General features: G+C 37.5%; 1 protein-coding gene across 4 annotated transcripts in view; it reads right to left on the bottom strand.

Annotated features, from left to right (window-relative positions):
* The window catches only part of PHF21A (PHD finger protein 21A), a 132,416-nt gene that overhangs the window by 14,276 nt on the left and 104,062 nt on the right, over positions 1-14,078 (bottom strand). For all 4 annotated transcript variants that reach the window (XM_084288197.1, XM_084288199.1, XM_084288196.1 and 1 more), the window contains exons 6-12: positions 13,091-13,291; positions 8,950-9,204; positions 7,085-7,171; positions 4,343-4,639; positions 2,475-2,573; positions 1,288-1,339; positions 425-504 (exon numbers count right to left, since the gene is read on the bottom strand). In XM_084288197.1, coding sequence (XP_084144323.1) covers positions 425-504; positions 1,288-1,339; positions 2,475-2,573; positions 4,343-4,639; positions 7,085-7,171; positions 8,950-9,204; positions 13,091-13,291 — 1,071 coding nt within the window. The remainder of the gene's footprint in view (positions 1-424; positions 505-1,287; positions 1,340-2,474; positions 2,574-4,342; positions 4,640-7,084; positions 7,172-8,949; positions 9,205-13,090; positions 13,292-14,078) is intronic.

Genomic DNA, 14,078 nt, shown 5'->3' on the forward strand with positions numbered 1-14,078 from the left:
CATTTTTGGCAACAACTATATGCAATATTTGATGGATAGCATGGTAGTACTACATGAGATGACTGGCTCTTCTATTTTCTGGAGCATAGCTTCAGAAAGGTCAGCTTTTTTACACTACTTCTGACATCTGGACTGCTTCAGGCTAATATGCAAGCTGACCTGACGGCTAGGACTAACACACACTGCCATTTAATGTCAGCTTTACATAGGGGAAGGCAGAAAGGAATGCAAGTATTAAAAGAACACCCCAATGTATTTACTTTTAAAAAATATGAGGGTCATATCATTGCAATGGCCTTTTAAATCATAAACAATAGCTTCCCTGTCTAGTTAGAACTGAGACAGCTTAGTAGGCAGCGATGTGGCAGAAAAACACACAAGCTCAGAATGAAAGTACTAGCTTCCCCCGGCAAGTGATCAATACCTCAGGCTCAAAAACTGCTCCACTGTATACTGGATTTGCTGTTGTTCTTCTTTTCCTCTCTTGTCGCTTACTTTGGATTTCTTGTAAAACAAAGCATTCAGGTTAGAAAACAACAGGCCTCAGAAATAATACAAAATTCTCAGAATACAGTTTGCATGTGAATTTAGCTGTGAAGGCTTCTGGAGTACACCACTCATACTCAATACAGGCAACTTTGTCACACTTCTGATTTCTGAAGGTTTGAAAACTAAGATCTAACATGGAATGTAAGTGCTCATCTAATTCACAAAATGACTACCATCTTCTGTCTAAATAAAAGTACTCCCTGACTACGACTTTTTAAATTGGTGGTCAGTGTAATTGAGAGCTAAAACTAAAAGCCTCTAGTAACCTTTTCAATACTTAAAAATAAATGCAGTACAGAAATATGCAAGCTGCTGCAATTTAGGCTGTTTCTCACTGCATAGGATTAAGAAAGTCAATTATCTATCAACTCATTTCCTTTACAGATTAGAGTTCCATGAAACTGTGAAATAAATAAGAAATCCAGATGTGAGTTACCATAAAATTATCCATGGCATAACTTTTCAGATACAAGGACTGCCCCAAAAGCAACATTGTCACAAACTTCTTTCCTACTACCAAAACATACACTTTCTTGCCAACCACTGATCTCAGCTGCATAAGCAACTGATTTGTGTCCATGTAACATGGGGAATAAAAAGGATGCACAACAGAGACTAAGATCAAGAGTACAGACACCCCAAATGCACTTAATACAGATATATTTTGGACTTGCACTTCCAGCTCAGAATGGCCATGAAGCAGAGAGCTCAAGAACCAACTTATGACATTTTTCTTACCTTCCAGATGGTCATGAGTAACTAGTCCCAGAGATACCATGAAGGCAAGTTTCTGTGAGAAGGAAGGAAGAGAAAAACACAGAGATCGTAACAATTCCAATCATTAGGATAAGCTACTTAGGCCCTTTAAAGTCAGTTGACAGGTAACTAAGCAACACAGAAGTTATTAATAATGCTTTGCTTCTATAAATTACTTTTCATTCATATATGTCAATCTGTTTTACAGAAGATAGACGCCAGTCCCATTTTCTAGATGGGAAACTAGGCTGAGATGTAGGGAAATGCCAGTTGCTCATGATCACAGAGTTGGCAGAGCTAGTAACAAGAAAGCAGTTTCTTTACTTCCAATCCAGCACTGAAACAACTACGTGATTGGCTCTTAGTAAATGCCAACACAATTCAGTTGCCAGCAAAACATTGCTGGTTGCAGAACACGATCTCCATATTATCTCTATGATTATTGCAGACTACAAGGAGCAACTCTGGCTTACATTTGCAGTTTGATAAGGGCTATGGCTTTCTTAAAGGATTCTAATTTTAATGCAGGAATTGCAAAGACATCTAAAAATCAGAATTTGTACTGACAACATTTAATGCTCACAGTAGTCAGTTTGAATCCATCTACAAAAAACAAACATAGCAGAACATTTAGCTGTAATCAGTTCCAAAGCTTGTCATGGCAGAAAGACTTTAAAAATACCCGTTTTGGCCATTTTGTCACTATAAAACTAACTATATGTAAACTGGAATAAGAACCGGGAGAATGCGAACATACGTTACTCTTTCCGTCCTGCTCACCAGAACAGTGGTATTTCATACAGCAAGATAAAGACAGTTCTCCAGCATTAAAAATAACTTCAGAAGTTTAGAAGTCTAAAAGCTCAAAGGAATGGAAATCAGCGCTGTAATCTAAGCCTCCTGGTTGAAGGAAGTATCAGAGGGAACTTATGATCTTCTAGCTTAACAAAAGGCTCTGAAGTCCAATGTATCTCAGGACTGAAAATGCAAATGCATTATATCTATTTAGACTTCTTATTCTTTAGCCCTATCAGCTATTGCTGTCCAACAGGAATGTAAGGAACATAAAAACTTAGGAGTCTTGATGGAACAGAGGAGAAAATTTGTTTTCTGAAGGACAGAGTACTTCTTTTTTGTCTGAAAAGAAAGTTCTGGATGTGTTCTGATACCTGTGGATTTTCTTCTCGTTTTGGCTTCGGTGCAGCAGGTGGAGTAACTGTACGACTTTCTGTTTGCTTCTCTTCTGCTTCCACATGTGGTTTAATAGTCTGAAAAGGAACAGTGTTTCTTTCATTCAGTGATAAGAATGACTTTTTTACTTTGACTAATAAAGCAAAACAAATACTTTAGCAGATACAGGAGAAAAACAGTTTAAAACAGGCAGTATGCTAACAAAGACTTAATTGAGGAATCTGACGTGAGAGGAATGTTAATTAGTGTTTTGCTTTAACAAAGGATGGAGCAGCCTCACTACCATTCCATTAACCCAAGCAGCCATGCAAGCAATAAAAGTCATGGTAAGAGTTAACTGCATTACAGAAATCACTATACTGAATGGGATAGAAAACTTCCAGGTAAAAAACACTCTCACAGTACATGGATTTTGTTCTTCTGGCTCCTTGGTCTTCATGAAGAATTATGAATGGCTCAAACACTGTCTCTCTGACTCCTAAGATCTCTGATGTTTCTGAAACTTTTTTCTTTTCTGAAGTTAGAATCTTTTGCAATGGTATCAAAAAAGTTTGCATGACAATCCTCAACACATGGCACAGCTGCTGATTCTACAAATTAAGATAATCTCTATAGAGACACAAACTTTTCCCCTTTAACACATAGGGAATATATACAAAAATAATCGTGTGTTATTAAGCCACCAGCATTTTTCTGCATGGTTTTCAACAGTTCCTTGAATTTCCAGTAATTATTGAAAGAGCAAATTAATATTGCTGACATCAAAAGGAACAGGCATCAAAAGTACAGTACTGTAAAAGTACAACTTCAAATCATATGAAAAGGGCATGCATTGCTAAATAACTTGTAAAACTGCCTTGATGTACACAAGAACCTACTTAGGTGAATTCATAAAGAGAACTGAACATGAGCATAACGTTCATGCACAAGTTTTTCAGTCTCTATAGGTGACTTCAAATACGGACGATAACTTCAAGGCACATTAGTCTATGAAAGAGTTGTAAGTGAAATATATATAAATATATTCACAATTATATAAAAATTATATAAAAATATGTTATATGTTATAGATAATATATTATACATTATATAGTATTATAATATTACTAACATGTAATATACTAAGGAGTTAAAAGTGAAACAGAAGATTGCTTCACTTGAACTGAATGGCAAGGACTGCAGCTGCAACCCACACTAAAGCAAAATTTTATTTTACAAAAATCTTTACTGGAAAGAGACTTTAAAACTAAACATCCAGAATGCTCTGTTTCTGAAGGTCTCCCTTCCACCCATTCAATCCAATTTAGTCATGGGAAACTGCCAGTCTTCAGAAGCTGAGTGAGACTATTTTGTCTCCAATCACAGGTGTACAAGACTACAAGATCAAGGAAGAAATTATTGTACTTATTGCATTATATACTCCTATGATTTTGTGTTTTTTTTCTTTTTTTTTTTTTCCTTTCTGGTAGCCACTATCTGAAAAACAAACCCACTGAAAACAGTGTTTCTTAAAAGCCTGATATGAACACGGACTTCTGTTTGTACTTGGTATCCAGTAAATTAGTACAGCTCTGGAATATTGCTTGTTTATAAACTACTGAAGTTAAGACAGTACAAGGAGAATAAAACCCCTGAAGTTTGAGAATAAAATTCCAATGAGCCATATTAAAGAAAAGGTAATTTCTACCCCAAGAGCTGAAAGTCATTCCTTAATTTGTACTGTTGTTGGAACACGAATATTTCCAGTACCCACTGAAAATGTCTCCATTTCTTATCCTCTCCAGAACTGGCTCCATAAAGCAATAAACCCGGTATGTTTATCTAGTAGATACTTTCTTATCTGTACCTGTTTTTCAATGTTTGGTTTGCTGATCTGTACAGTCTGAGGTCCAGCGAGCCTGGTACCCGGTGCTGCTATCACGATGCTGGTGAGCTGTGCCATAGGGAAGGTTTTGGCTATGGTTGCTGTCTGCCCGTTAACTACACGAACTGGATGTATGGAGTTCTGAGAGTTCGGTAAAGAGGTGGGTGTGAACTTTGTTGTCAACATCACAGGCCTCTGAATAAGCTGAGGAGCTGCAAGCATTGGAGGAGGTGCTGGGGCAATAGGAATGTTATTTTGGGCAACTGGTTTAGGTCGAACCTACAAAAAAGTAAAAAAGACAGAAAGATTCATATATGAGTACTGCAAAAGAACTTCTTTACCAAGTCTTACAATTCTGTCTTTATATTCCATGCAAGGTTGCTTGATTACTTACAGAATGTAATTTTTAGCATAGCATCATAAGTATTCTATGAGAAAGAAAAGCCACGTTTTCAAACCTACTTGCATAAGACGCAGCCATAACATTTGCATGTGAAGTCACGGTCCTTGAAATGGTATTTTGATGCACAGATATTTATATACTGCGTGTGTACTGCCAAGTGCCTTATATATGTCTAAATCAACATATTGGTTTTGCAAGCCAAATATTCATGTAATATTTACCGGCACTGCTGAGGCGCTCATGCTAAAAGTGTGTCTTAAGGCTTTACACTGAGCCTTCAGCAAATTTTCAGCAAATCCTTGTTACTGTTGTCATCTCTATCTATATCTAAATAGACACCTGCACAACCAATCTTGCTAAACAAACAAACAAAAATCAAGATTATACATCAATCTCTCACTGAAAGTGATAAAGGGTAAAGGTAAATGAAGTTGTTAATCTTTTTTCTTTCTTGGGCCACAAGTTTTTCAGTCCTCTACCACCAATATTTGCTTATTTCTTGCCCATTGTTAACTTTTTACTTATCACATCATTACAAAGTATAGAAGTACAATGCATTACTCTGAAAATAAAGCCTTTTTCATTGTTTAATTTCTATTGTCCTATCCATCTTTAATATTCCGTTACAATTTTATCATTGAAAACTAGGAAAAATCCTTACAGACCTCACTGTCCCTAAATCTTAACCAGATATCAGCCCATACTTTCCTGTTCCTGTTCCTGTTCCTTTTCCTTTTTTTTTTTTTTTCTGTAAAAGATTCAGAATTTTAGCCACAGTGCCACATATATCTTGGTAATTAAATAGTTCCTCCAACATTTATTTACCTATTTATTTATTTATTTAAAATGAATCAGTGTCTTTCACAAACCATGGAAAAACTTGTAAAAAACAAGTTTTACTGCTCAGCTGCTAACAGGTCACTTTCTGTTGCAATACGGAAACACTTGGGAACTATCTAAAGACATCTTGTTTTCGCTTTTTTGCTCATGAATGGCAAACAATAATAGCAATTTAAGGCTTTGGGTAATACTTTGATTTTGCTAACACCAGTTCAGTGGGTTCATATCATATGAAGCAAATACTTCCATATATGATCATCATATGTCAATATCATAATCACAGACCCATGCAGGTTAGAAGGAAGCTCAGGAGGTCTCTACCCAATCTCCTGCTTAGAGAAGGGCCAACACTAACTGCAGAGACCACACTGCTCAGGACTTCATCAAGACAAGTCTCTGAAACCTCCTAGTTTGGAGCTTCTATAACATCTCTGGGCAGGTTCTTCCACTCCTAAGTGTCATCACAGTGAGAAACTGTTTCTTGACTAGACATTAGGAAAAAATTCTTTACTGTGAGGGTGGTCAGACACTGGGACAGGCTTCCTAAAGAGGTGGTTGATACCCCATGTCTGTCAGTTGGACAATATGCTTTAACTTTTGGTTAGATCTGAAGTGGTCAGGCAGTTGGACTGTATGATCTTTGAAGGTCCCTTTCAACTGAACTATTCCATTCCATTCCATTCCATTCCATTCCCTGTTTAAACCTTTCCTGTTAAAATTTATGATCCTTGTCTGTAATTCTCGCGCCATGCACCTATGTCTCTAACTTCTTTATTTCTTTGTAGGTATTGGAAATAAGGCTGCTGTTAGGTTCCCCAAAATCTCTTGTATAAACTGAACAAGCTCAGCTCTCTCAGCCTCTCCTTGTAGGTCATGTATTTCTACCCGTCCCCCCCGAACTATCTTAGTGGCCCTCCTCCCCCTAAATTTGAAAGTAATTCAAATTTCAATCAACTTCCTCCTTATACCGGGGGGGCAGAACTGGATGCCATGCACCAGATCCATTTTTATGATTGCTGAGAAAAGGTGGCTAATCTCCTCCATTGATCCTGTTGGTACAGTCCAATATGCTGCCAACCTTCTTTGATGCCAGGGCACACTACTAGTTCACATTTAGCTACTGTCAGACAAGACCTTTCTAAAAAGTGCTGCTTCCCAGCCTGCCAGTCCCCAGCCTGTACCTAATGCAGTGGGTTAGTCCATCTCAGGTGCAAGACTATGCCTTTTTCCTTGACAAAGTTCAGGAGATTCCTGCTGGCTAACTCCCTTACCCTGTCTGGGTCCCTCTGAACGGCAGCACTGCCCTCAAGTGTGTGGACTGCACCCTCAAATTTGGCATCATCCGCAAACCTGATGAAGATGAATTGTCTCCTCCACCAGGTCACAAGTAAAGACCAACAAACATTATGTACATAGAAAATATCTTCTATTTATGCTATAATTAAGGCCTTTCTTCTATTGTTTGTTCTCTGTACACTCACCTGTGGAAGAAAATTTGGACGAGGAGTGAGTCTGGGAGGAGGGATGAACTGCGGCACTTTTATGGGCTGAGGTGTAGCCTGAACCTGCTGTAAGAACATAAAAGACAGCTAAATAAGTGGAAAACAGCTTTGAAGTTGTTCACCAAAATCAAACTCCTGAATGTATTTTCAGACTTGATGTTCCTGGTTTTCCACTCTGTAAATATTTTTTCACAGTAACAGCTTCTTCATTATAAATGTATTGAAGTCAGAACTAATCTTACGTCCCTGTTCCTGTACACCTTGGAACACAAATTGAAGGTATCTTTCCTTCTAGAGCAACTGTACTACTATGCTATATGATCTAAAACCATTTCATTTGAAGATAATGAAACTGCCATTTGTTTTAATAGTTAATAATTGGCTTTACAACAGACAGAAAATAATACCAGCCTTTGATGTCCAGCTACATGAACTATTGTCCTATTGTATTCAGTGATATACAGAATGAAAGAGTATCTCATAAAAATAGTAAAGAACTGGAGGTTAAAACTCTTCTATTTCTAGCAATATTAATGACACTACGAAGGGCTGTAAACACACAACTTAAAATTTTCAAAAGTAAGCCAATCGAAACAATTAGGGTCTGATTTTAAGGAGTCCTAAGTACTTCACTGTCTACCTGAAATCAATTGGAGCTGCCACATAATTAATCTCTGAATAGCCCTAGTGACTACACAGTGAGATGCTCTGAAATCCATGTCCATGTTAGTTTCCACCTTTCTGTACTTCTGTCCATGCACATAAGATTGCAATTTACTTCAAAAAGCTCTTGTACTGATTAATTAATGCTTGGGAAAATATTCTGAGATTTTTGATGAAATGTACTACCAAAACAAAAATCATGGACAAGTGTTGTGTCAGAATCACCTTGCAGTCTAAGTAAGTTACTCAGCAAAGAGACTGAGCAGAAACATGAAGGCCAGATGAGAGTGGGGCGATGGATGACACTGGAAAAGGGAATAGCACAATAACTCCATTCAGTCTGTTCTGATTACAAACATATGCCTCATTAGGAAGCAAAATTACTTTCATTTCCATTATTAAAATGTGTTTTGTTTTGTTTTGTTTTGTTTTTTAACATAAGTAAAGATAAATGTTTAGTGAAATTTCAATCTTTAATTCAGAAGTAAAATTTCTCTGTCATGATCTCATACAATTGCTGGTTTCCAGTCCAAGAAGCCTATATAATCCAATTCTAAAACATTACTTCTTATATTTTCAGGTGGCTGATTGATTGTTCAGCAGCTTTACTACTCTTGAAAAGACTGTGTGATGTAATCAAAGCACTTTCCAAAATACACTTAAGGAAACAGGATCTACGTATGAAAAAGTGGTGAGTGAAGACAGGATAGTGAACAGAGTTAAGCGGTGTGTCTAACACCAGAGACTATCACAGAAAGGGAACACGAGAGATTGACTCAAAAAATATAAGACGAAGACCCCAAATGATCAAACAAAGAAACTCGGACACCACTTTTATCAAACTAGCTGAATTTTGCAGAACACAGCCACATAGCCTAGGTAGGGGCAAAACAATTGATACTTTCCCATGACTAATAGCTGCAACCAGGGGAAACTCTACACAGAGGCGATGACAGCACTGATTTAATTCTATAATCAAAACAGTAATAACAACCCATGTAGATGGTAAATGCTTTTCTCTTAGACTCTTATTTTAACAATGTTAAAGTAAGGAAGCCTCATAACAGGTACTTACTTTTCTTTCTCCCGCAAAAAACAGACTATTCATTTAAATATTTTCTATAGCCCTCTTGTAAACTCAAACCACATGTATCTGCAGGGCAAACCCATGAAATGCTTACCAAAGTGACTGTATTTTTTGCCACTATTTGGACTGCCTCAGCTCCCGGCCCAGTGACCTTATTTGTTGTCTGGAGGTTGACTGGTGCATTCTGCGCATCGGTGCTGAGGACCGCTTTCTGATTGTTGTTGATAGCAGTGACCATGGCAATGGTGGGTCTCTGACCCACAACGGAGGCAGGCATGGTCGCAGTTGCTGCTTTCAAGACGAGAGGTAGTGTCTTAGTGGTGATCATTGAAGCTGTAGTTACAGTTTTCTAGAGGAAACAGAAAAAACACTGTAAGAGACAGAGACGCTTTGTATCAGACAGGATGTGGGTTGGTTAGTTGGAAACAATCGACAGAAGAAGAAAAGGCAGCACTGAGTCTACCTACCTACTGTTCAGAAAGGCACATTATCTTATGTCTCTGAAAACTGGATAGCTAGAAAGAAATTCAGAAAACATTTCTGTACTGTTAGGGTGGCAGGGCACTGGAACAGGTTGCTCAGAGAGGTTGTGGAGTCTCCTGCTCTGTCTGGAGATATTCAAACCCCCCTGGATGAAATCCTGAGCAATGTGCTGCTGCTTGGCAGGGCGCTGGACTCCGTGATCTCCAGGGGTCTCTGCCAACCTCAACCACTCTGTGACGCTGTGACAAGTTACTACACAAATCTCTTTTGGGGCACCTGTTGGGTACATTTTAACCATCTGCAGCATTACAGATTGATTCAAAAACAATTCCTAAGAAAATGACAGCCAAGCATTAGTAGTGGCATATATGTATTTTAGATCTTTTACTTTCATACTGATAAATAAAATATACTTTCATACTGATAAATAAATGGAAACTTTACTTACAGAGATCATTGTGATCAGAGAAAGAGGAAAAAACATTCATACATTTGTTTCTTAAAGAACAAAAATGGATTTTGATTCTGGCTATCCCAAATTTCAGTTTTAGTCATACATACAGCAATTTAGCCCTTCGTGTTCTCTCCTAAGAATATCACCAGGGCTATCATGGAGTTGCAAGAGCTAGCTGTAAGCCTGTCCAGTTGCAGGCAATTAATTTTAACTTCTCAGGAGCAGGGGTGATTTTGGTGCATGTATGTGATTGCGTGATTGCCCTTAGCCTGTTTTAATGAGAGTAGTTTTGAATCACTGAACTCTGTCTGAATTTTATCTGAAATGCCTGGGTACACTATGCCCACAAATTCAGTGTATTCCAAAGTTAAACAACCATAATTTCATAATTTTGTTTGAAAAGGTACTGCCTTCTAAGATGCTAAGGGAAACAGAAAATTACAAATCCCATCTGAAAAGCAACAAGGTAGGAAAATCTCCATATAAAACCAGAACACAATATGCACGGAAAAATCATGACCAATGATACTCAGCAGAATGGCAGGTGAACTTATTCCTTCTCTCTCTGGTATAAAAAATCCATTGTACCAATGACACTGCATCTTCCAAACAGTTATTGGCATCATTAAATGCTCTTAGGATGAAGTAAGAGCCATTCCCACCTGATGACAGCGCTAGATGTTAAAACAGGAAAAAATGGAGAGCCAGGGATCAGGCAGTCTTTTTCATGGTCTGAACATGCCTGATTTGGATTGCTTGATTTTAATCAGACAAGACCTTTCACTTCTTTCTAATAAAATACTACACATATATTTCCAGTTGATTTCTTCCGTATTTCTTCAGTACTATTTCCTTAAACAAAAATGCATTTACCTTCACACCACTTTCTCAATGCTTAAACTACGTCTCTTAATTGTTAATGACACACAAGTGGGGAAAAAATCACTGCATATTGCCAAATCAAAGGATATTTTATGCTACAATTTTATACATTTTTGTAAAATCCAGTCATAATTATTTTTCCCTTCTCTCAGCGTGAATAATTCCCCCTTTTTTTTTCTTAGATATAATAGCTTCTTATTGACCTCTGCTGCACGTTCTCCAAAACAAGAGGCTCCTTTCCCCTAATGCAGTAGTATTATTATTCAAGCATTTCCAATGAAATGTAACACAGTGTCATTTTCACAAGCATTACATTCAGCCATAAACATTTTAAAGAAAAGTGAATCAATCATGTAACACAAGACTGGGAATCTTTCAAAGGGTTCTGGTAAGTCTGTAAGTACTAAGAGCACAGTTTCAGCCAGCAGATCACAGAGCTTGAATTTCCCTGTTACTTTGCTGAGCATTAATTGCTTTGGTTATTCTAAAAAGTTTTCAATGCATGAATTCATATTGAAGTAGCATCCATAGTAAGTTAGCATTATTTCACATAATAACACTGTAATAACATGACCTTTTAGCAGGCTTGCTGCTTTTGGAAAAATTTAAAAGCCCTTCTTAGTGGATTATATTAAGTATATTAAAATGTCGCTATTAAGGCAGTATATATAACTTTATTCCTAAATTGAATTACTCTGAAAATAACCATTGAAAGCACTCTCTTTACTGACACAGCCTTGGAAGATATACTATTTTCAAAAGTTGGCAGCAGAAAACTTTCTGCAGAGACAAAATATAGGATTTTTCTTTATATGTGAGTGGGCTTGTCTTCATTGAAAAAGAAGGCATGTTTTGATTGAGGGGCAATGGGAGAGAAAATCTGTACACAGATTCTGTGTATAAAAGGAAGTGACTTGACTTCAGAGTCATACCAACACGATTAATAACAAAACACTGTTGAGGATAAGAGCTGGTTTATTTTATTGAAACGAGAGGAAGACCTGCCTTTCAGTTTATAATTACTTTCCAAGTACGACTGCATCAATGGTAGACGGGTGTAGCAGTTTTTTGACTGTTTCACTAGAGGGCTCTTTAACTTTGAACAAAACCTAAATTTTCAGAACCCAGAAGATGACCTGGAAGTTAAAGCATGAATGCAAAGTGTGGAGTACGGAGAAATGCATGAGACTGCTTTTGCAGTCATGTTTCCTGACAGAAGAGACCAATGATACAGCAAAGAGTGAACCGCTGTCTGCTTGTAAATATTTTAGGGCACGTTAATATACACTTCTTTATTCTATCTTAGCTTCAGAATAATGCTAGTGTTTAAAAATACCTTTTTCTTCGTTAAATTTGTGTCATTTTTTCAATATTATTTTATCAAAAATGCAAGTACCTAAGTCTTACACATACATTTTTAGAGAGCAACTTGTTGAGTTAATGACAGAACTAACCCAGTCACGTCTTACCCCTCTGTTTCCAGGAAAAGGGAAGACAAGAATCATAACTTGTCAAAGATGTGGTTGTGATTCCCTGCAATATGCATAAAGCAAACTTCAGCGGTGAATTCTGCCATCTGCCTATCCAGGTAAACATGGGCTGCTGAGATAGCAACAACAGGAAAAAAGACTTCACATACCCTGTTTTATTACAAAACACATCCCTGCACTTGCTAGCTGTTTTGTTAGTAGACTTTTGGGATTCTATATATTTAAGCAGTAGAGACTTTGAATCAGCTTTGAATTTTTGTCTCAGTAAAAGTGGACCACTGTCTCTGGTGAGTTCTGGGATTATGTCTCTAATCTTATACTGTAATGAAATTTAGTGTATCTTTCCAATAAAGACACTACTTTCTAATATTCAAACTTTGCAACTACCATTGTATACTTTTAGATTAATCCTTGCAGACTCAGGTAAGTATTACTAGACACGAGTTACATTTTTTTAGAAAACCAAGCAGAAAGAAAAGGGAACTGTTTTCTTATATTTTGTTCACAGATACAAAGACTGTCAGTCTTTTAGAAATATATTCTTTTAATCATACACCTCATACTGTGCATGTACAGTCTTTACTATTTTTTGAGACCTACTGACTATGGGCAATCATTCGCACACCTGTGAAAAAGGTGATTAATTTGCTAAGCTTTTATTTATTTCTAAGAAAGGTGATACTGCCTCCCTTCTTTTCCGTGACATTATGATCTGGCTTTTAATTGCTATTTTGAGGTAACTGGTGGAAAAAAAACAACAACTCAAAACCCATATGTGCATATGCACAGAAAGAGAAATTCATACTGGTATATTAAGAGGATGAAGTAAAGGTTTGTAGTTTTCTGTCTGAACCTTTCTTTGACTTTTTTTTTTTTCAGTGAACTTTGCCTTCAGAGAGGATAAGAATTGTTGTAGCAATTCTTACCTGTGATCCAATCACGTTTGGAGAGGGTGCAGTAGACTGCTGCTGCTGTTGATGGTGGTGCTGCTGTAGCTGTTGTAGTGGTTGCGGCTGTGGTGTCTGTAGTTTGTTTTCCGACTGTGCCAATGGCTGTATTTGAAATTTACTATCTGGCTGTTCCTGCTTCACTATCAAATTCTTTCGAAGCTGTTCCACCACTCTTTTCTACCAGATAAACAAAAACATAAACAGATATAATTATGTTTATTTAGCTGCATATGTTAGAGCAGATAATAACACCTAAAGCATTTGATGTAAATAAAGAACTACTCAGAAGCGCAGTAGGAATTCTCTCTTGGAATTTTAAAAATTGGTGTTATCTAATGGTCAGAGTGCCAAAATCGGCCACAGAGTGCTGCTGTCCAGCAGGGTGGCCTAGCTGTCCTTGCAGAAACCCACCCCAGTTCAGGCTGTTCACAAACCACTGCAAGACCTCATTAACACATTAACATTAACTTGTTGACATTCAGATTCCAAAGTCTCCATCTTCTTCAGACATGCACCACCAGGCACAGAAACTGAGCGCAGAGAGAACCAGTCCGAATGTGGAGTGGGGAATAGGACGGGCATGGGTGTGTGGTCATTGTGGTCAATATTATTGTCATCTGAAAGAAACTCAGATAGGGCTATCTACATGGGAAGCAAAGTGCAGATTTATTTCTCTCAGCTTAAATGCTTCCTATTACATTACAGCTTTTGTGGAAGTTGAAATGAGTTCAAAGAAAAGTTTCTTCTCCTTGTAGCCATTGGGTATCCTTAGACAGTAACTCAGCAGGTCTAAGAGCAGACCAGGTGAGCTACAGGCTAACATACTACATTACCACGTGGGAAGTAAGGGCTCACGATTTATGTTCATATTATACTTTAACAGAGACATGAGTGCAAACACCACAAGACTTTTTACCTTTTTGGGACATTTTTTCCAACACTTTAACCACCATCAAACTAGGAT

Source organism: Netta rufina, assembly GCF_964035555.1.
Source record: "Netta rufina genome assembly, chromosome: 5".
Classification (NCBI taxonomy): domain Eukaryota; kingdom Metazoa; phylum Chordata; class Aves; order Anseriformes; family Anatidae; genus Netta; species Netta rufina.